The sequence below is a fragment of the Phocoena phocoena genome, chromosome 5 (assembly GCF_963924675.1).
Source record: "Phocoena phocoena chromosome 5, mPhoPho1.1, whole genome shotgun sequence".
Classification (NCBI taxonomy): Eukaryota; Metazoa; Chordata; class Mammalia; order Artiodactyla; family Phocoenidae; genus Phocoena; species Phocoena phocoena.
In genome coordinates, this window is record NC_089223.1 from 74,003,967 (window position 1) to 74,023,846 (window position 19,880).

Consider the following 19,880-nt stretch of genomic DNA (forward strand, 5'->3'; position numbering starts at 1 on the left):
GTTAGGCAAGAAGATAGTTATTACTACATTTTTTTTAAATTAAATTTATTTATTTATTTATGGCTGCATTGGGTCTTTGTTGCTGCACGCGGGCTTTCTCTAGTTGTGGCGAGCGGGGGCTCCTCTTCGTTGCAGTGCACGGGCTTCTCATTGTGGTGGCTTCTCTTGTTGCGGAGCACGGGCTCTAGGCGTGTGGGTTTCAGTAGTTGTGGCACACAGGCTTAGTTACTCCGCAGCGTGTGGGATCTTCCCGGACCAGGGCTCAAACCCCTGTCCCCTGCATTGGCAGGTGGATTCTTAACCACTGCACCACCAGGGAAGTCCTACTACATTTTTTTAATGGCAAAAAATAGCCACAATTTAATTTTCCAACAATCTAGGATTCATTGCTAAATTAGATGATTGAACATTTTGTAGAAATTAAAGACGCATTGAGTACACCTTGTAGAGGATTTTATGGTACGTTGACCTGTGGCCAGTGAGTAATCTCCTGTTCTTTGACTTTCCTCCTAGTGTTTTGCTGTGCGCTCTCTGGGGTGGGTGGAAATGGCAGAGGAGGACCTCGCCCCTGGCAAGAGTAGTGTTGCCGTCAACAACTGCATCAGGCAGCTTTCTTACTGCAAAAATGACATCCGTGATACAGTCGGCATTTGGGGAGAGGTAAGTAACAGGTGAAAATCATTAATGGCAGACTTGCTTGCCTTCCACTGCTCCTCACGAAACCCCAGAGCTCTGAGAGCCGAGAGATTTGGTAGTGAGGGCTGATGAAGGTATTTATCGGGGTCACTTTCCCATGAAGGCAGCTGGTGTAGACATGATGCACCTGTGATTTACCTATTAGCCCTGCCAGAGCCCGTTGAGGACTGGGGCCCTGGGAGAGGACATTTCTCGGTGTCTAAATGACAGGATCTACTTTGGTATCCTGAGTCCCCAAGGATCCACGGATGGACTTAAGGGCCCAGAAACCCCCTAACCTCCATGCATAGTTGGATGTGCCAGTCTACAAGAGCAGTTTTCTGGGAAGAAGACCCATACCTCTCTCAAAGTACATTCTCAAAGGGGAACGTGACCCCCACGTATACACCCCAAAACGTTGTTGCCCCTTCTCTAAAAGTTGACGCATCATCCTTTTATAATACAGTCTTCTTTATTTGTGATCTGAAAATCCACCTCGTACATGAGTCTTGGAATTGATACCTGTGTATTCTTTCTTACTGTGAAGAACAAAGCAATTCCAGTTTGAAATGTTAGTTGAGGTCATTTCAGAAAGGGAAGTAATGAGTAAAAATACCAAATTTGTATAAAAATCACATGAAATTGGAAAAGCCATATTCCTACCAAGCTCTGAGACCTGTACAACAAGCACATTGACAGCATCACAAGAGAGTGGTCCGCGTGAATCCACTCTACTTGATCAGTCCCCAGTTAAGAGCATTGGCAGCGAAAGTTTGCTTTTTGATTGGGCTCTTAGGAGCCCCTGTCACCCTTCGTCCTAGCAGCACTGTCGTAGCAGGAGCTAGGTTCCCAAGGCTCCGCATGGTAGCGTCCATCTGCTTTAGAATGGGGCTGAGCTGCATCACCAACCAGATTTTTAGATCCCAGGCATGGGGGGAGAGGAGGAAGAATTTTCTCCTGCCAAGAAAAGGACACTTTTTTGGTATTTGCCTCTATTCTCCTTTCACTGCATTACCTTTCCAATACCCAGGCCTATTTCTCCCACCAAATTATCCATCTGTCTTCTCTCTCCTTCATTCAAAATGCTGTTCTACCAAAGGCATAGATCTCAGCTAGGATTTAGAAGGACGGCTGGCGTAATCTATACTGCTGTTTGAGAGACTAATGAATACCACCAGGTATTTAGAAGAGCTAAGTTAAGATTCTAAAGGAATCTCCAGTTGGCACGATTCCAGCAGGAAAGAAAGCTTTGGATGGGCCAGCAATGCCTGAAAATCTGCTATGCCTTCCCACCTAGTTAGCCCCCGCTAGGCCATTCCTATTTTTCTCAGTTCTTTCCTCTTCTTCTGAAATGATAAATTCTTCAAGCAGTGTTTCTAGTTTATAGTATATAAAGTACAGCTCAGTGTTCAGGGTTATGAGCTGTGACTTTTTGCCATGCCTCACCACGCACAGCACAACTCCTTAAAGGTTTGTTGATCGGCTGACTGAAAATAAAGTCATGACTTTCAGATGAGTGTCCCATCTTTAGATGACACCTGCATAAGCATTGGTCGTTTGGGTTACAAAGACCAATGAGTAAGACTTTACAGTGGTCAACCAGGAGCTGCTGAGTGTTCATGAGAAAAGGGAAAGGGCACATATGGGAAGACACGAGTGTACCTAATGAACTCAGCAGAAGCCACGACGCATTTTCATTCAGGGATGGTGCACACTCAGCCAACCATTCTCACTTCAGATGACCAGCTGGCAGCTGTCACCGCTTCTGTCCAGTAATACGATGACTGTCGACAGAGGTCATTGACGAAGATGGCCTGTGTTGCCTTTGTGTGGACCAGTTGTGGTTTCCAAGCTGAATCAATCCAAAAGAAATGCACCACCCAGCTCAGTGCAGGGCAGGGGGATGATTTCAGCTCATCCTGGATCTCACCTGTAGACGCTTGGCTTAGACGTTGACTAGCAGAGGCACTGAAACACCCACGTCTGCCACTTCGGCAGCAGGCTTGTGTTTACTCTGAGAACCTTTGATGGGGACCTAAAATATCGTTCTCAAAAACCAGACCAAGGAGCATCTGTCCTGCTTTGGATTTGAAGATCTGCCAGGAAGCCTCCCTGTGCTGCCTTGCTAGACCGCCCTAGCGTCCACGCCACGGCATCTGGGCTGACCGGGACCTTCAGTGGACAGTTTAATAGTTTCTTAAAATTATGCCTGAGGACTTGCAAGGGGAGTGAAGTTGGATGGCCTAGCATTCCTACCCTCAAAGAGCCAATATGTGGGGAGACAGGAGACCAAAACCTGAAGAGTGATGCAAGAAACCTCAGCCTCCCCCGTGTTGGTATCACAACAGCACATGCGCAGCTAAAGGCCTCGCGGCTTCTGTGTTAGGCCGTGAGCAGGTTACTTAAATTAACCTATAAGCCTCAGTTTTCCCATCCGCTAATCACAGGTCATAAAACCAAGCTGTGAGGCAAGTTAGAGCACTCATGAGCTGAGGAACCTGAAGCCTGTCGCATAACATCTGAGATGTGATAAAGCCACTTCAGCGTTAGCTATTGTGGCCCTGAGAAGTGTCACAAAGCTGTGCCTGCTATTTACCAGCCGGATCACACAGAGGAGAAGTGGTGTAAAAGTTGAGAAGAGACAGACATGTTGTGGACCTGGGAAGGGCGTCAAGGGGATGCCTGGTAGGGTCTGGCCAGAGAGGAGGGAATGGGGACAGAGGGGTTGTGAGAGGATGACAGACTTGGAGTCAGTAAGAGGCCAGATTCTCCAGGGAACCCGCCATGAGCCTTTTCTCTTAGAGTAAAGATTCAAAGTATAAATAATTAAAGATAAGAGCCAGCTAGAAAGCAGGCTAGGGACACATTTCAGAGGATTTGGAGAAGGAGAGAGAAATTGGGCATGTGAGGGGAAGGTGAAAGATTTATGAATCTTTTAATCAGGAGGGGATGTTTCTCCCTTAGGAGAACAAATGACAAGGGTGAATTTTTGATCGTTGAACCGACACCCCCAGGTAGCCACAGACATCCCGAGGATGTGTGGTTTCGTGAGGAAGGTAACCTGTCTTCTCGTTGACTCCCAGGGGAAGGACATGTACCTGGTCCTGGAGAACGACACGCTGAGCCTGGTGGACCCCATGGACCACAGCGCGCTCCACACGCAGCCCATCGCCAGCATCCGCGTGTGGGGCGTGGGCCGCGACAACGGCCGGTGAGTGCCCCGGGCCGGCGCTGTCCTTTGTCACCTCACCCGGTGCCCCAGTTTTAGCTTAACCCTGAAGCGAGGCCTCACTCTTACTGCATATTGCTGAATATGAAACTTGACAGTAGACTCTCTATAGAAATGTAAAAACTTAAAGCATATCTCTATCCCTGCCTCGTCAACCCTCCGAGCCCCTTCCGTTCTGTACCTCAAACCTTTTGTCAACTCTGGATCCTGCCTCGGATTCCATGTATTTCTCCCCCAACCCCCGCTCATCCTCATTCATCTAAGTTCCCTACTCATCCAGGCTTTCTGAACTCCCACCTTTTTTTTTTTTTTTTTGTCTTCTCTGCAGTCTGTTTTAAAGTTGAGTCTCAGCTATCTCAGATGCTCTGCTATTGGTATTTTCTTTGTAGAGGGCTTGTTGGAAGGGAGAGGTTGTACAGCCTTTAATCACATGCCTTATTATTAAGTTTGTTTTATTGATGTATAGTTGATTGATAATGTGTTCATTTCTGCTGTACAGCAAAATTCACACTGTACAGGGATTCAGTTATGCATAGATATACATATTCTTCTCCATTATGGTTTATCATAGGCTATTGAATATAGTTCCCCGTGTTATACAGCAGGACCTTGTTGTTTATCCAGATCGCAAGCTTTAGATCATTAACTCATGCTGATAAGGAGCTTCTGGGATTTGAAGATGGCTGAACTCTTTTAACGTTTGAAATGTCTGGTCATACCAAAGTTCCAGTCAATGTGTATTTTTCTGAAATTCTACTGAATGTTTGTCATTGCCAGCAAGTACTTCTTAATAGGTGTGTTGTGAATTTTTTGCTCTCCAGTGACTGGAGACAAGGAAGTTCTGATTTTCAAGTACATATTCTAACTAATAAAGTGACAGTAATCACAGGCATCATACTTTATTAAGTAATTGGGCTACGTGAAATGCATCTAACTCTTGGATTAAATTAATCTTTGTCAACTCTCGAGGTATACCCGAGGATCTCCTAGCATTTAGGACAAGCTATAGGATGATTATTTATTGCTCTGTTGAAAAGGGGCAAGAGCATTGCAGAAGCTGCTGAAAATCCCAGACAACAGAGAGACTGCTCCCCTGGGGTGGCTCCATTCCTGGGCATCCTGGCTTATTGGGTCATGGGATCCTCTAGGTGGTTCTGCCTTGGCTTCGCCATCCTTTGTCTCCCAAAGATGGGCAGTAGTGGATTTGATAGTTTTTTGATTCAGTTCCAAGTCCTAAGCCTGAGAGGAAAGTGGTTAAGCATTCATCAAAGAACAAGTATTTTTGCTGGAATCACAGGTGACAAATGGTCTGCAAAAGAGAGAGCCGCAATGTCCTCTGACAGCTGATTGGATAAACCTTCGTGGGAGCACAGCTGTGTCTTTGAGCTTTTGTAACAGTGATGAACGGTGACAGCTGGACCAGGTGCTTTGGGGGGAAATGAGCGGGTAGATTATGCATCCACACCTGTCATTCAGTTGCTGAGCAGAGCTGGAGCACTGGAGTTGATGCATTGGCGTGAACGGATTAATTTTACAGAGGAAAATATCTGAGGATGTTCGTGTATCATTAAAAACATTTAGCCTTGATGGAAGAGTGTAAGATACTTGATCCTTCCCTACTTCCTGTTCTCCAAGTTTGTTTTCAAGACAGGAGCCAAGGTGAAGATCATGATATACGTGTACAACTGGATGGGGTTGTGTTTTTTTAAGGTTAGCTTGTGAGTGGATTTCATCGATGAGGTTTTCAGTTCACCCCAACTCTTTAAAGTAAGGCCAAATGCTCTTTGTTCAGGGAGAAAATATGATTTAAGTTCCAGTTGACGGCTTCCCTGGTGGCACAGTGGTTGAGAGTCCGCCTGCCGATGCAGGGGACACGGGTTCGTGCCCCAGTCCGGGAAGATCCCACATGCCGCGGAGCGGCTGGGCCCGTGAGCCATGGCCGCTGAGCCTGCGCATCCGGAGCCTGTGCTCCGCAACGGGAGAGGCCACAACAGTGAGAGGCCCGCATACCGCAAAAAAAAAAAAAAAAAAAATTCCAATTGAGAAAATTATTCAAGCCCTGAGCTTAGTTTTCTCTCATCTGTGAAACGAGGGTGATAATAAGGATGACAGAGCACATGTATGTATGTGCCCCTGTGTGTATAGTAACTGGCCCACTGATGGGGGATGTGGAAAATGCTTAATGAATGTTAGCTCTTGATTCGTTAAAGCAACATCCACTAGCAGAGACAGCTAATTACATGGCTTCCTTTCAAAGACAGGGAGGATGAGGGAGGGGTCAGACCTCAGGGAGGTTTCAAGGACAGTTTATCATTGATAACAGAGGACGAGAGGCTGTTTCAGACAGAGTTCAGTTGTCCTACAAAGCAGGAAGAGCCACTCCCCTTGCCACCCAGTGATATCAGTGTAAATTAGGTTACCTTGCCTTCCTTATGTTTTTGAAATGTGGGCTGAGTTACTCATTTTTTTTTTTTTTTTTTTTGCGGTACGGGCCTCTCACTGTTGTGGCCTCTCCCGTTGCGGAGCACAGGCTCCGGACGCACAGGCTCAGCGGCCATGGCTCATGGGCCTAGCTGCTCAGCGGCATGTGGGATCTTCCCGGACCGGGGCACGAACCCGTGTCCCCTGCATCGGCAGGCGGACTCTCAACCACTGCGCCACCAGGGAAGCCCACTCATGTTTTTTAAACCATTTCTTATTCTTACTCAATGTTAGCAGATAAGTGTAATTTAGAATACACTGAGGGTTCTGCATCAGCTGTCAGGACCTCAGAAAGCTCATGTAGTGGTTGGGGGCCCTTGAGCTAGATTGCTTTTAGAAACAGTAAATAAAAAAGTATGTTTGTCAGTGAAAGGTTGTATTTCTCCCACTGGACCCCTGAGTTTTCATTCTCTAAAAGGAGGCCTTTGTATTCCTGCTTTTTTTCCTTTTAATACTTTCTTTTGCTCTTGATTCCTTTTTTTTTTCTTACAGCAATTTACAAGAGCAAATTCAATTTGTAATGCTGCAAAGGAAAGGAGTTTACACTTTGCATGAATAAAACATAAAAGTGTTTCATTTTGCTTGAGAAAATGAGTCCATTTCACATTCTCTTTTGTAACCTCCCTTGCTGAGAAAATGGAATCTCTTAGGGAATTTCTTGATGTGATTAAAATGAATATGAAAAGTATGTATACCAGAGGCTTGAAGGGCAGTCTGTCTTGAAATCCAGAGTGCTTCACTGAGCCATGTAATTTCAGGATTTATAAAGTTGTTTTGGGTTTAGCATTTTCTTAAGGCTTTCAAGTGGATTTGATTTGCTCTGAAGAAATTCCTTATGGAGTAAGTTTACTTTGGGTGAGGGGATGATCCAGCTGTGACACACCCCACCGATCCCCCAGGCTGATTTGGAGAAGCTTCTTATTATGAATGGCTGAGAAGTCACCATCGCATCAGACGTTGGTTCTCTGTGGGGTGCTGGTGGTTGCAAGACTGGGCTGAAGTTTTTGTCTTGTTCTTGAGAGTCACGCCTGCCTTCATTATGGCATTTCTTGGAGCCCGTGTGCATTACTGCCAGGCAAAGGGAGGGCTCCCTCCTCCTACTTGGGTTCCTTTTGATCACAGTGAGATAAATGTCAAGGCTCCCAGAGATGGGACTGGTGAAAGGGGTTTCATGAGCCTTGTATTTCCAATCAAAGGCAGCACCAGGGAGCACCCAGATTGACCTGCTCTGCTTCCACCCCTGTGGGAAGGAGGCCCTGGGTTGTAGAACTGGCATTTTGCCGCCAGTGACTGGGGCGGGTGACCACAGTGCCATCTCTCATCTTGTCTCTACGGACCTGCAGGCTGCCCTTCCAAGGATGGGGTGGGAGGGATTTCACAACAATTTCAGGGGCTGTGCTAATCCGGCCACAGCTCTCCTATTTATTCATTCGGCCCTGGAAAGCAGCACTCTCCTTATTCTTTTAAAGAGATATCAAGAGCAAGCAGACATAACTTCTGAACATAGGAGACTCTAAACTGGGACTTTCCTTGCCTCTTGTGACAGGTAAGGGAAGGGGCACACAGATCCTTCTGTATGTTGCCAGTAGGCAATGGAATCTGCTAATCCTGTCTGTTTCCCATGAGAAAGGAAAGTGGGTGGATGGTATAGTCCAGGGTTTCAGACCCCATAAGTGGGATTTCCCAGGTCGGTGTACCATGGAGCACTAATCAGGTCAAACGTTCATAGACTTGCCTTGAAAGGAAAAAAAAAAAAAAAAAGGATCTAGGGTCAGTTGGGAAAGCGGGTTAAACAAAGTGCATCAGGCCCCTTTGCTTTGGACCCTCTCGGAGGTTCTCCTGTCCTGATGTGGACTGGAACCCTTTTCTTCATGGAAATGTAGTCTCACGGAACACACTTTGGGAAACGCTGCTCTGGTCAATAAACTCATTAATTTAAATAAGTGGCAACACTAGATTGCTGGTTTTGTCTTTAGGAAAACTTGGAATTCCTTGTAATAAATAACCATTATAAGTGGAGACCTCACTGGGCCTGCTCTAATGAAGGTAAAATTCCTTTATAATTAAAAGCAGCCATCACAGCCATTGTGCACAAGCGCTTTTTAAAAAGCACTTTCTTATGCAGGTTAAATGTTGACCCTGTGATACTGTTTGTGCTTATAGTTTGTGTAGCAGAACTTCTCTTCTGAGAAGGTGTTTTATGTGTCTCTTTTCTGCTTTTGATGAACAATTTTTAATAAAATCTTACTGTGTGATAGATTATTCATAAATTTCTCATTGTTTATCTTTGACTTAACTGTTTTATCTGGTTAAGATCTCAGGAACTTTTATCTAAATAACATAGTAAGTCTCAAGTGCACTGAATATTTTTTTCGTTTTCTCTTCTCTTGGGATATTCCCAACTGGTTTTATCCACCAAGCCCCTGGGTTTTTTTGTTTTTTTGGTTTTTTTTGAGATACGCGGGCCTCTCACTCTTGTGGCCTCTCGCGTTGAGGAGCGCAGGCTCAGCGGCCATGGCTCACGGGCCCAGCCGCTCTGTGGCATGTGGGATCTTCCCAAACCGGGGCACGAACTCGTGTCCCCTGCATCAGTAGGCGGACTCTCAACCACTGCGCCACCAGGGAAGCCCAAGCCCCTGGTTTTAAGCTGCTTTAGAAGTCTACTGCCACACATAGTTCATGCTTTCGTTTTCCTGCCAGTGTTGTTCTGTGTTGATTCTTTTGAAAAAACTGTTTAATTTTGGGATGGGGTTGGGGGGTGCATGGGCAACCTGGCTGTAATACTGAGGTTAGTCAGAATATGCAAAACTGTAACTTGTAGGCTTTCAAATGTAAAAGGTGGTTTCATAACCACTGTCTTTCAACCTCTTTATTTTAGAGATTAACTGAGGACAGAAGGGGATGATTTGCCTTAGGTGACCCGTCTAGTTGTGACAGGGCAAAGACAGACTCCTGGAATTTGTCCTCTGTCCAAATAGGAGCTCCTCTGTTAATCTGACAAGAGATAATGGATGGTCTCAAATAACCTGGGGTCAGCAGGGAGACAGAGAACTCTGCACTCGAGGCCTGGTCTCTTTCCTTGGGGAGATGAAACCACAGGTGTGAATTAAAAGCAGAGGTTGACAAAATATGGCCCCGAGCTGAAAATGGTTTTTCCATCTTTAATGGGTTGTTTTAAAAAGGAAAAAATGGGCTTCCCTAGTGGCACAGTGGTTAAAAATCCACCTGCCAATGCAGGCGACACAGGTTTGAGCCCTGATCTGAGAAGATCCCATATGCCACAGAGCAACAAAGCCCATGAGCCACAGCTACTGAATCCCGCGTGCCTAGAGCTCATGATCCGCAACAAGAGAAGCCACCGCAATGAGAAGCCCGCGCACCACAACGAAGAATAGCCCCTGCTCGCCGCAACTAGAGAAAGCCCGTGTGCAGCAACGGAGACCCAACACAGCCAAAAATAAATAAAAAATGTATTTAAAAAAATTTTTAAAGGAAAGGTAAAAAAGAATAGGGGACCCAAATGTGGAGGACCCAGTATGGCCTGGTTCTTTCCAGAAAGAGCATTTACAGTAACATGCATTCAGAATAGAATGAGGCAGTCATTGTGGCTTCTGTAGGAAGCCTGTGGAAGAGGCAAGTCCTGTTCTGCCATCCTTCCAGTGTCTTCCTAGTCTGACCAGCCAGGGGACTTGTCTGTAAGTTGAAGGGGACCTGGAACATGCACACGTAACATTATGCCCACATTCTGTTCATATCCCTTTGGCCACATGCAACTGCAAGGGATTCTGGGAAATGGAGTCTCTAGCTGGGCCAACAATTGCCAAGTTAATACCTCTATTAAAAAAGATGAGGTGAAACAACTAGCCTCTGACACAGTCTGAAAAGGAATCACCTCAGTATTCCCAGCCTGTGACCTATTGTTTCCTGTGCCAGTTATTAAGCTGCTGTCCCTCAGCTCCAAACCCACCCTTCTCTGCTCGCTTTGTGAGACCGGAGCTGGGACTCTGCAAAAACGTTTCTGCTTCTCTCGTTTGCTGCTTGTTAGACTCTGACTAGAGGGGGCTGCAAGGATTGAGGAAGAAGAGGAACTTGCTTCCTGTGTCTGTGAGCATCATCCTGGAACAACTTCGTCATCCCGTCGTGTCAGTTCTCACGCAGTTTTCCCAGCACTCACAGAAATGCAGAACTGTTCATCATTCCCCTTCTTCAGAGCCACCAGTGCCACTGGCTGGGGTGCCCTCTTTAAAGGTCTGAGTCCCCACCCTGCTTCAAGTCTAGAGACACCAGCCCAGCAGCACCGCCTCCTCAGTGTCAGAGGTTTTGCACCATGGGGCTTCTCCAAGCTTCTAGGTTTTGATAATTCCAACCTCTGCCCTTTGTTCTCTCCACCCTCCAGGTCACAGCCCCCTCTTGCAGTTGCTGCCTCCATGATAACTTCTTCCTATTCCCTTTTTAGTTTTGTAGTTACAGGCCTTTAAATGATCTTTCTGTCCCAGTAACTGATGTGGTTCCTGTCTCCTGCCTGCACGCCCCCCGAGTTGACCCTTAAATGGAATTAGCACTGACTAAAGGAGGCAGCGTGAGGGCGTGCCTGCCCTGAGGAGGGCATTCGGGAGAGCAAGTGAGTGGAGCTGTTCTTTATGTGCAGCTTTGCACACTGTGGTGACACAACAGCATGTGTGCCAAGGAGACGTCCTTTCTAAATTGGTGGAAGTTGCCATTGATAAAGGGCAGTTCTGTTTTAGGTGACAGGGTTTTAGAAATAGTGGGCCTCTTGGTTTTTTTTTTTTTTAATGTTTTCAATATCCACATTTTTTAAAATAAATTTATTTATTTATTTTTGGCTCCGTTGGGTCTTCGTTGCTGCGTGCGGGCTTTCTCTAGTTGCAGTGAGCGGGGCTACTCTTCGTTGTGGTGCACGGTCTTCTCATTGCGGTGGCTTCCCTTGTTGCGGAGCACGGGCTCTAGGCACGTGGACTCCAGTAGTTGTGGCTCGCGGGCTCTAGAGCGCAGGCTCAGTAGTTGTGGCGCACGGGCTTAGTTGCTCCGTGGCATGTGGGATCTTCCCGGACCAAGGCTCGAACCCATGTCCCCTGCATTGGCAGGTAGATTCTTAACCACTGCGCCACCAGGGAAGTCCCGGGCCTCTTGGTTTTTGATCTAATTGAAAGTGATCTCTATTTTCCCTTTGCCGCTGTTTATTTTCCTAGGAGTGATGGAGGGAGGAGAGTCTTCACAGGGAGGATGGAGAGCTTCTTAATGACATGTAGTCAGAGGGCTCTCTGAGCCAGCCAGTAATAAAAGATGGATGGAATCCCAAGATCTGATAACAGTTTAATCTAAGGTATATGCTGCCTTGCCTCAGGGTGAAAGGTCTTCAGGGAGAGAGCAGTAATTCTCTCCCTATGTTCCAGTATTATCTTGACCTCTAGAGCTAATTTCTTTTTAATATAGACACATGATAAGCCGAGACATCAGGATTTACTTGACCATTCTGCTGACTTACACCATAGTTATAGTTTATCTCTATAGAAGTGGCCTTCTTGCCTTCTATTAATCATGCTGGGATGCTTGCTAATACTTTCAATGTAGAATAACCTGTAAGGAAAGACATTGTAAGTGATTGTCTAAGAAAAGTTTCCCTCAGAGGAATGCCTTGAGAGTGTCTTCAAGCCGATCCTTCCTTAGTGGATATATGAAGACAACAGTTTCTTCTGAAGAACGCATCCTGTGTTTTGATAGATGGTTCAGTGCATAATCCATTGTTTCTCGTAAGCATGTTTCAGCACCAGGCGGTGTAGCATGGGAGCTTGAGATTGTCGTGTCAACAGCAAAAAATTCTGATGATGATCCCTGAGCAACTTCCATCTCACGCTTCCCCTGAGTCCCAAGCCAGGTGAGGGATGGCCCATTCTGGATGTAGCATGAGGGTGATCCATCATACTAGGCTCCAGTGATTCTCTGTCGGTCTTGAAAGTACTGCGATCTTCTTGGAACACTTAGAGCCTTCCGAAACCAGAAGTAAGAGTAGTGTCAGCGGAGAAGAAGCCTAATGACCCACGCAGACATGGATTCGTGTCTTAGAGAGCAGAAAAAGTTGTAACTATTGTAACCCAAAGCATCATTTGGTCACTTGGCCTGTCGTATATACTCAACAAATGATTGTTTGATAAATCGCTAAAAGCCTTACGTTATCGCAGATGAATGGATAGTCACTGTTTTTCGTACACAGATTATCACCTTGAACTCTTTTACTTAAATGCAATCGTCTGAGATTTTGGGCTTCCTGGTGAATCCAGTGATGGAGAGCATAATGCAGCTCCAATTCGTTTCACTCACAGAACACTTCTGACACCAAATGTGTTGCTTTTCCACACCAGGCAACTCTCCAGGTCTCTGCCGACAGCAACTGGGTGTCCCACAATTTAATTCCATTCTGACACAGGAGTTAGCCCAGACCCCTCCCCCGCCCCCAGGTTAAGGGCTCAGTCCCTACAAGACTGCCCCCATTTCAGATGCCAGCCACAAGTCCAGGCCACCCCTACATCTGCCCGAGAGCAGCTATAAATCAAAGGTTCCCATGGAGGTTTCTCCTTAGGTTCAATGATTTGCTATAACGGTTCACAGAACTCAGGAAAACACTTTACTTACTATTACCAGTTGCTTATAAAGGATACAAATGGACAGCCAGATGAGGAAGCACAAAGGGTGAGGTCCAGAAGGGTTATCAGCTTCTGTCCCTGTGGAGTTTGGGGTATGTCACCCTCCTGGCACCTGGATGTGTTCACCGACCCCCGACCCCCAAAGCTCTCTTGACCCCATGGTTCAGGGTTTTTTACGGAGGTTACATTACATAGGCTGACTGATTAAATCATTGGCTGTTGGTGACTAGCTCAATCTCCAGCCCTTCTCCCTTCCCTGGACGTTAGGGTGAGGCTGTAAGTTCCAACCCTTTAATCACAACCTGGTCTTTCTGGGAGCAGCCCTCACGCTGAAGCTATGTAAGGGTCCCCAGACATCTCATTAATGTGCAGAAAGGTACTCTTGTCGTTCTGGAGAGTCCAAGCGTTGTAAAAGCTCTTGTGTCAGGAACCAGGGTCTAAGACCAAATGTAACAGAAGATGTTCCTGCCACTCAGGAAATTACAAGGGTCTTGGAAGCTTTGTGTCAGGAATCATGGACGAAAACCAAATATATATTTCTTATTATATTACAGTATCATGGTGCACAGTTGGTTACTGGAGAAGACGAATTTGAGAACATCGGGTGGCACTCAGGGAGTCTCACCACATAGAATTATGTCAAGTTTTTGAGAGCCAGGTTGGTCAAGAGAAGGAATACTGGTATAGGAAGCCCACCCTGTGCAACTTAATCATGGTTCTTCCCTGGCACTGGTGTTGGGGACTTCGTGTCCCGGCCTCTCCATCTGCAGTGGGGATTTTTGCTGGATGGCAGAGATGTGAAGGTGCTTTCATAGAACTGTCAGGCATTGTCCCCAGGGGCAATACTTTTATTAAGAATTAATATTTCCTTGAAATATTACCCTGGGTCAACTGTCATAGATTATAAAAATCAGGAGAGGGCTTCCCTGGTGGCGCAGTGGTTGAGAGTCCGCCTGCCGATGCAGCGGACACGGGTTCGTGCCCTGGTCCGGGAAGATCTCACATGCCGCGGAGCGGCTGGGCCCGTGAGCCACGGCCGCTGAGCCTGCGCATCTGGAGCCTGTGCTCTGCGGCGGAAGAGGCCACAGCAGTGAGAGGCCCGCGTACCGCAAAAAACAAACAAAAATCAGGAGAGGGCTTCCCTGGTGGCGCAGTGGTTGAGAGTCCGCCTGCCGATGCAGCGGACACGGGTTCGTGCCCCGGTCCGGGAAGATCTCACATGCCGCGGAGCGGCTGGGCCCGTGAGCCGTGGCCGCTGGGCCTGCGCGTCTGGAGCCTGTGCTCTGCGGCGGGAGAGGCCACAACAGTGAGAGGCCCATGTACCGCAAAAAAAAAAAAAAAAAAAAAAAAAATCAGGAGAAAATTTAAAACATGGGAGGTTCGCATTATTTTGTCTTTGACTTTAAATATCTAAAACTCTTCCGTTGTTGGTTCCCTGTGAGTCTTGACTGATGATGTGATGCCTCTTCAAAGGCCAACACTGATGTTTAGAACCTCCCCTCTTCCTGCCCCAACCAAGTGGCTTAGTGTGTTTCTAACCCTCTTATTAAACCAGACTTGGTGCTTATGTATCACAGCTGTGAATTAAAGCCTGGCAATGAATTGTGTATGCAGGAGTTATTTTTTTAATAGAGAAAAGTGAGAATTTATGAAAATTATCCTGTAATGAGTTTTCAGTCCAGTCACTTGGGATCCAAGACTTCCTGCTGCTGTCATACCTGTCTGTGTCAGCACGAGCTGTACCAGCTCCCACTGAAGCCCACGTTTCTCTTCTTCTCCAGCTCGCTGGCCTCTCTCCTTCAGCAGGAGGACAACCGAGTTATGTTCCCTGTTTTCCCTCTTAGTGGCACACAACCTTTGAGCTCTAGCACTGGGTGCCCTGTTTCTTTATTATAACTTCAACTGGGAATTCTTCTTTTCTAGGCAGCTCCCAAAGAGTGCCCTGGGGAACTGCTCTTTAGAAAAGTAAAGAAGAGAAAGGAAATCAAAAAACAAGAATTAAGAAATTAAAGTCAGGGCTTCCCTGGTGGCGTAGTGGTTGAGAGTCTGCCTGCCGATGCAGGGGACACGGGTTCGTGTCCCGGTCCGGGAAGATCCCACATGCCGCGGAGCGGCTGGGCCCGTGAGCCGTGGCCGCTGGGCCTATGCGTCCGGAGCCTGTGCTCCGCAGTGGGAGAGGCCACAACAGTGAGAGGCCCGTGTACCGCCAAAAAAAAAAAAAAAAAGAAAGAAATTAAAGTCAGAGTCCTCAGGCAAGGACTCAATTTCTGAGGGTAATAAAGTCCTGGGAGCAGAATGAGGCAGGCTTTGTTGCAGTGGCCAGAGATTGGAAATACCAAGTCAGGCTTGGGGCCAAATGACAAATACGTGAGCCAAGGAGTTCATTTTCAGTGCAAAGGGTAAATCTCTCTAAACCCAGGAAGAATCATTTAGATTATAAATAAAGGAACACAAGAGTGGGTGTGACAGACTGGATCTGGTGCCGTTCGCATATCCAGAGAAGTTGGAAGGTAGGGGGAGTAAGAAATAAAACATAGAAAATTTTGTCATTCTACCTGTTATTTTACACCGGAAGCATGCCCGAGGGCAAGGAGTGTTTGAAAGTACTGGGGTGGGATGGGCTGGGGTTAGGGGTGCCCAGTTACAGGCTCTGAAGGAGCCCGGGGTTGGGGGAGGCTGAGTACAGGGCTTGCTGACGTGGCAAACAGAGCTGTCAAGTCATGTGGCAGGGGGCGGGCCATGAGTAGAAAGGGCCAACCAGATGAGGACTGCCTTTCTCTACGGAGGCAGTGCCTTGTGCTTCTAATTGCTTCTCTAGGCCTAGTCATCTCCCCTGTCTTGCCAAGTCTGCCTCTTTGGGTGAGTGGCTCCAGCTCTGTTTTCAAAGGCTCCTTTTTACCTGCACAGAGCACCCTGGCCCATTGGAGATCCGCGTTCAGGTAGGGCTCACGCACCCGGGCCCCGTCCCCTGAGTCGCCCAGCCCAGAATGGGGCAGGTCATGATAGAAAGGAGGGTCCCTTTGTAACTGGAAAATTGTTTGTGGCTCCTGCCTCTTCATCTCTAAATCCTTTCTTGCCACCCGCTAAAGGAGAACTCCCAAGTATCAATGTATTGGAAACAAAGCCGGAAAAATCTAAGTCTCAATCTGTAGCCCAGTAGAACCAAATGTTTCTAGGAGGGCACCGAAACCAGGTCGGTCCCAGGAGACAAACTAAATAGAGAACGACAGCCGATGGGATAAGTTTTGCAGGAATTTTACGTACAGCACCAGCAGAGGCACCAGTATCATTTCTTTGATTATCAAATCTGTGAAATAGATATTTAGTTCAGATCGAAAGTGTCTGATTCTCCCTGGCCCTGACCCCTCAGCAGCCCTCCCACCCCATCTGCCTTTGGACATGACTGGAATGGGGAGTGGGATAGGATAAGAGGGCACAAATCGCTCCTAAATCTGTAAGCATCTGTCTGAACTCCAACGAGTTCAGCTGCCTCATGAAAGAAGCTTCTCTCCTTACGGCGAACCACAAGGCCGTGGATAGTCGTGTGTGCGTGGTGCCTGCTTGGTTAACCTATGGCCAAGTCACCTTTGCCTTTAGTCCAGTGTGGTTCATGGTTCTGCCATCTAGTCAGCTACACAGTCAACAACTTGGGGGTCCTCTTACCCCCACCAAATGTAGGGAGTGGTCAGACCCTAATGCTTTGGCCTCTTAATACTTAAGTCAGCTGCCCCTCCCCAGGCTCTTCCACCTCTCGTCCAGTATGGTGGCCAAGTGCACATGCCCAGCTGCACCGGCTTGTGCCCTTGCCCCGCACTGCCCTTTCCTGCCTGCTCATTTTCTAAACCCTCCTGGTGAGACCTTTATGTTTCCTTGGATTGAACTGACTGTTCCCTCCTCTGGGGCACAGCCAGAGCCTATGGGAACTTACACCCCAGCACCTCTGAAGGAAGAAGCTTTATTTAACTTGATTATTATATGTGTGTATCTACCCACGTGAAAATTAATTTTGCACGGACAGTTATTAGATTTTTAAAAATTTGTGCGTGAATGCCCACGTTCTTTATAGTCATCTATTTTTCTGTGTCATTGGCTTTCAAGCTATTTTGTCCTAACCTGTAAGAAATACAGTTTATGGCATGATCTCGATTTTCTTCCTCCCGCCTCTCTCTCTTTCCTTGGCTCACACAAAAGTTTTACACTACTTACATTCGCAGTGTGTTCTGTTCCTTGATTTGTTTCTTTGCTACACTCTGTTCTATTTAACTTTCAAAACGCTGTTTGTGACCACTAATTGATTATAGTTTGAATAACACTGATCTTTGGTTAACTTTTCCAAAAAGTCTTTGAACTGAACACTCTACCAGCTTAATACCTGGTGTTTAAATTTAAAAAGATTCCACAGACAATTAATGTTAGGAAACGTCCTGCTCTCAGAGAGCCCCGAATACACAGCTTAGCTGCTGAAGGCTCTAAGCTGTCCTGCACTTAAAACTTGGTGAGCATAAAACACATTAATTGCTTCCTACCAATGAACTTCAGGGAATCAGTGGTGTTTCTGGAGCCCGCCAGATTAGAAAACACTGAACTACACTGATCTAGGGATTCTGAATGATGACTCTATATCACAATCTGTTATCACAGATCTCTATTTTTAGATGTTCCTTTGCCAGGCACTCCACCCGCGTGCCTGCACTGAAAAGTGTGGTATTTTCACAAGCATAGCTTTCAGTGCAGTCAGTGAATTCTCAGAGAATTTGGCCTACAGTGAAAATTGCGTACTTTGTCACCTTTCCCTTTTGGCCAGGAAGTTTCGTGTTAAATCAAACCCTCAGTTGCCGTAATAATAATAGACTGAACTATATGACTGCCTTTTTGTGGCTCAGAAATGGTTGAATGTGGTTCAAATTAATATTTAGCCTAACTGATTTATAGACTCACTTCTTCCCTCCATCTGGTTTCAAATTTTACTTTGCTAATTTAAGAGCCTGATAGAATGTGTGCCTTTCATTGTAAACTATTTAATTCTTTTGGGAAGCAAATGGGATATAAATTTTACTAAGTAAACAGAGTCCAGCTGTAATGCCCCATTAACCAAAAGAGTGTATAAAATACAGATTTTTTTTCTGATTTCCCTATTATTCAATAATTGGTAAATGCTATGCATTTTGCAATGAGGAGTATTTTGAGTGTTTTTTTCCGCCCTGTACAATCCCTGGGTGGCTTTAAGAACAGCAAATTTTAAAATATATCTTTGCAGACAATTAATATTTATTGACCAATCCAAATGACATTTGTGGCTTTCTCCAGGATTTAGAGAATAATAGTGTCACAGAAATCACCTCAGCCCTTAAGGTACCTGCTTTACCAGACTAGTTTTCTCCACCACCAGGGATCTCATTACAAAGATAAACAGCAATTACTAAAAAGCATTACATCTAATGGATGGTGTGGAATTTCTTAATATATTTCCCCCTGCAAATTTGGTGGCCTAGAGTAATTGTCTGTGCCCCTTTATTGCCTAGAGGAAATATTTTGATTTATCTCTATATAGCTTCTAGCTTGAGTTGCTTTGGGTTTTGTTGTTGTTGCTTGACTCAGGAGAAACTGTAGAAGATATTTATTAAGAAAGATAGGGGGGGCTTCCCTGGTGGCGCGGTGGTTGAGAGTCCGCCTGCCTATGCAGGGGACACGGGTTCGTGCCCCAGTCCGGGAAGATCCCACATGCCGCAGAGCGGCTGGGCCCGTGAGCCGTGGCCGCTGAGCCTGCGCATCTGGAACCTGTGCTCTGCAACGGGAGAGGCCACAGCGGTGAGAGGTCCGCGTACAGTAAAAAAAAAAAAAAAAGAAAGAAAGAAAGAAAGGAAGAAAGATAAAGCCTAATCCTATTCGTTAAATTCACTAAGTCAAGGGTTGAAATAAAAGGGAGATAATTTTTTTTAAATAAAAGATATGGTTTTAATATGTCTATACTGTACGAATTAGAGTGCTTCTTTAAAAAAAAAAGAGAAGATGGTGTATATCTTAACTCTTTAAATCTTGGGTCACTTGTAATCATAATGTTGTCAATCATTGTCTTATGCCTTGAAATCATGCTGTTAGAAGAGATTATAGCAAAGAGGTATGTTAATCAGGGCAGGAGGAGAACAGAAATGGCTGTCGTCATCCGGAAGGGGCACCATTTTTCTTTTTTTAAGCTTTACAATTTAACCATAATTGTACCTGTGTATTTTTAAATGATCTATCAAGGTGGCTTTCATCATGTCCAAGGCCATATCGTCCTTATTCCTCCCTTGAAGTGTCAAGCTGTGGAATTTCTTTTCTCCCTCCTACTTCCTCTCTTGTATGGTCCCATCTGCCTCTCTGGGAACTTAGTAGACAACCATGTATTAAGTCCCCAATATGTGTCAGCTACTATGCTTCGCACCAAGGATATAGCTCTGAACAAGCACTTCATGGTTCCTGCCTTCATGGGCAGTACTAAGTGGAATAGTAATAGGAAGTAATTAAATGAGTTCTTAAGTCCCATGAAGTACTTTGTAATATAACTACCAAGCCCTATACAAGTTTTAGATGACATTGTTGTCCTTATGACTTAGGGTCCCACCTTTTCTGTCACTTTGTAATATAACTACCAAGCCCTATACAAGTTTTTGTTTGTTTGTTTTTTGTTTGTTTGTTTCCTGTACAAGTTTTAGATGACATTGTTGTCCTTATGACTTAGGGTCCCACCTTTTCTGTTAGCCTTTCTGTCACTGTTTGCATCACTCAGCACTGGCTAGGTTATGCTTCAGTAACAACCAAAAGACTCAGTAACAGTCCTCATTCTACTAAAT

At 45.9% G+C, this 19,880-nt stretch overlaps 1 protein-coding gene across 1 annotated transcript in view; it reads left to right on the forward strand.

Annotated features, from left to right (window-relative positions):
* APBB2 (amyloid beta precursor protein binding family B member 2) overlaps nucleotides 1-19,880 on the forward strand; it is a 224,836-nt gene that overhangs the window by 155,731 nt on the left and 49,225 nt on the right. Inside the window, exons 9-10 of the mRNA XM_065877247.1 lie at nucleotides 514-660; nucleotides 3,759-3,886. Of these exons, the coding sequence (XP_065733319.1) occupies nucleotides 514-660; nucleotides 3,759-3,886 (275 nt within the window). The remainder of the gene's footprint in view (nucleotides 1-513; nucleotides 661-3,758; nucleotides 3,887-19,880) is intronic.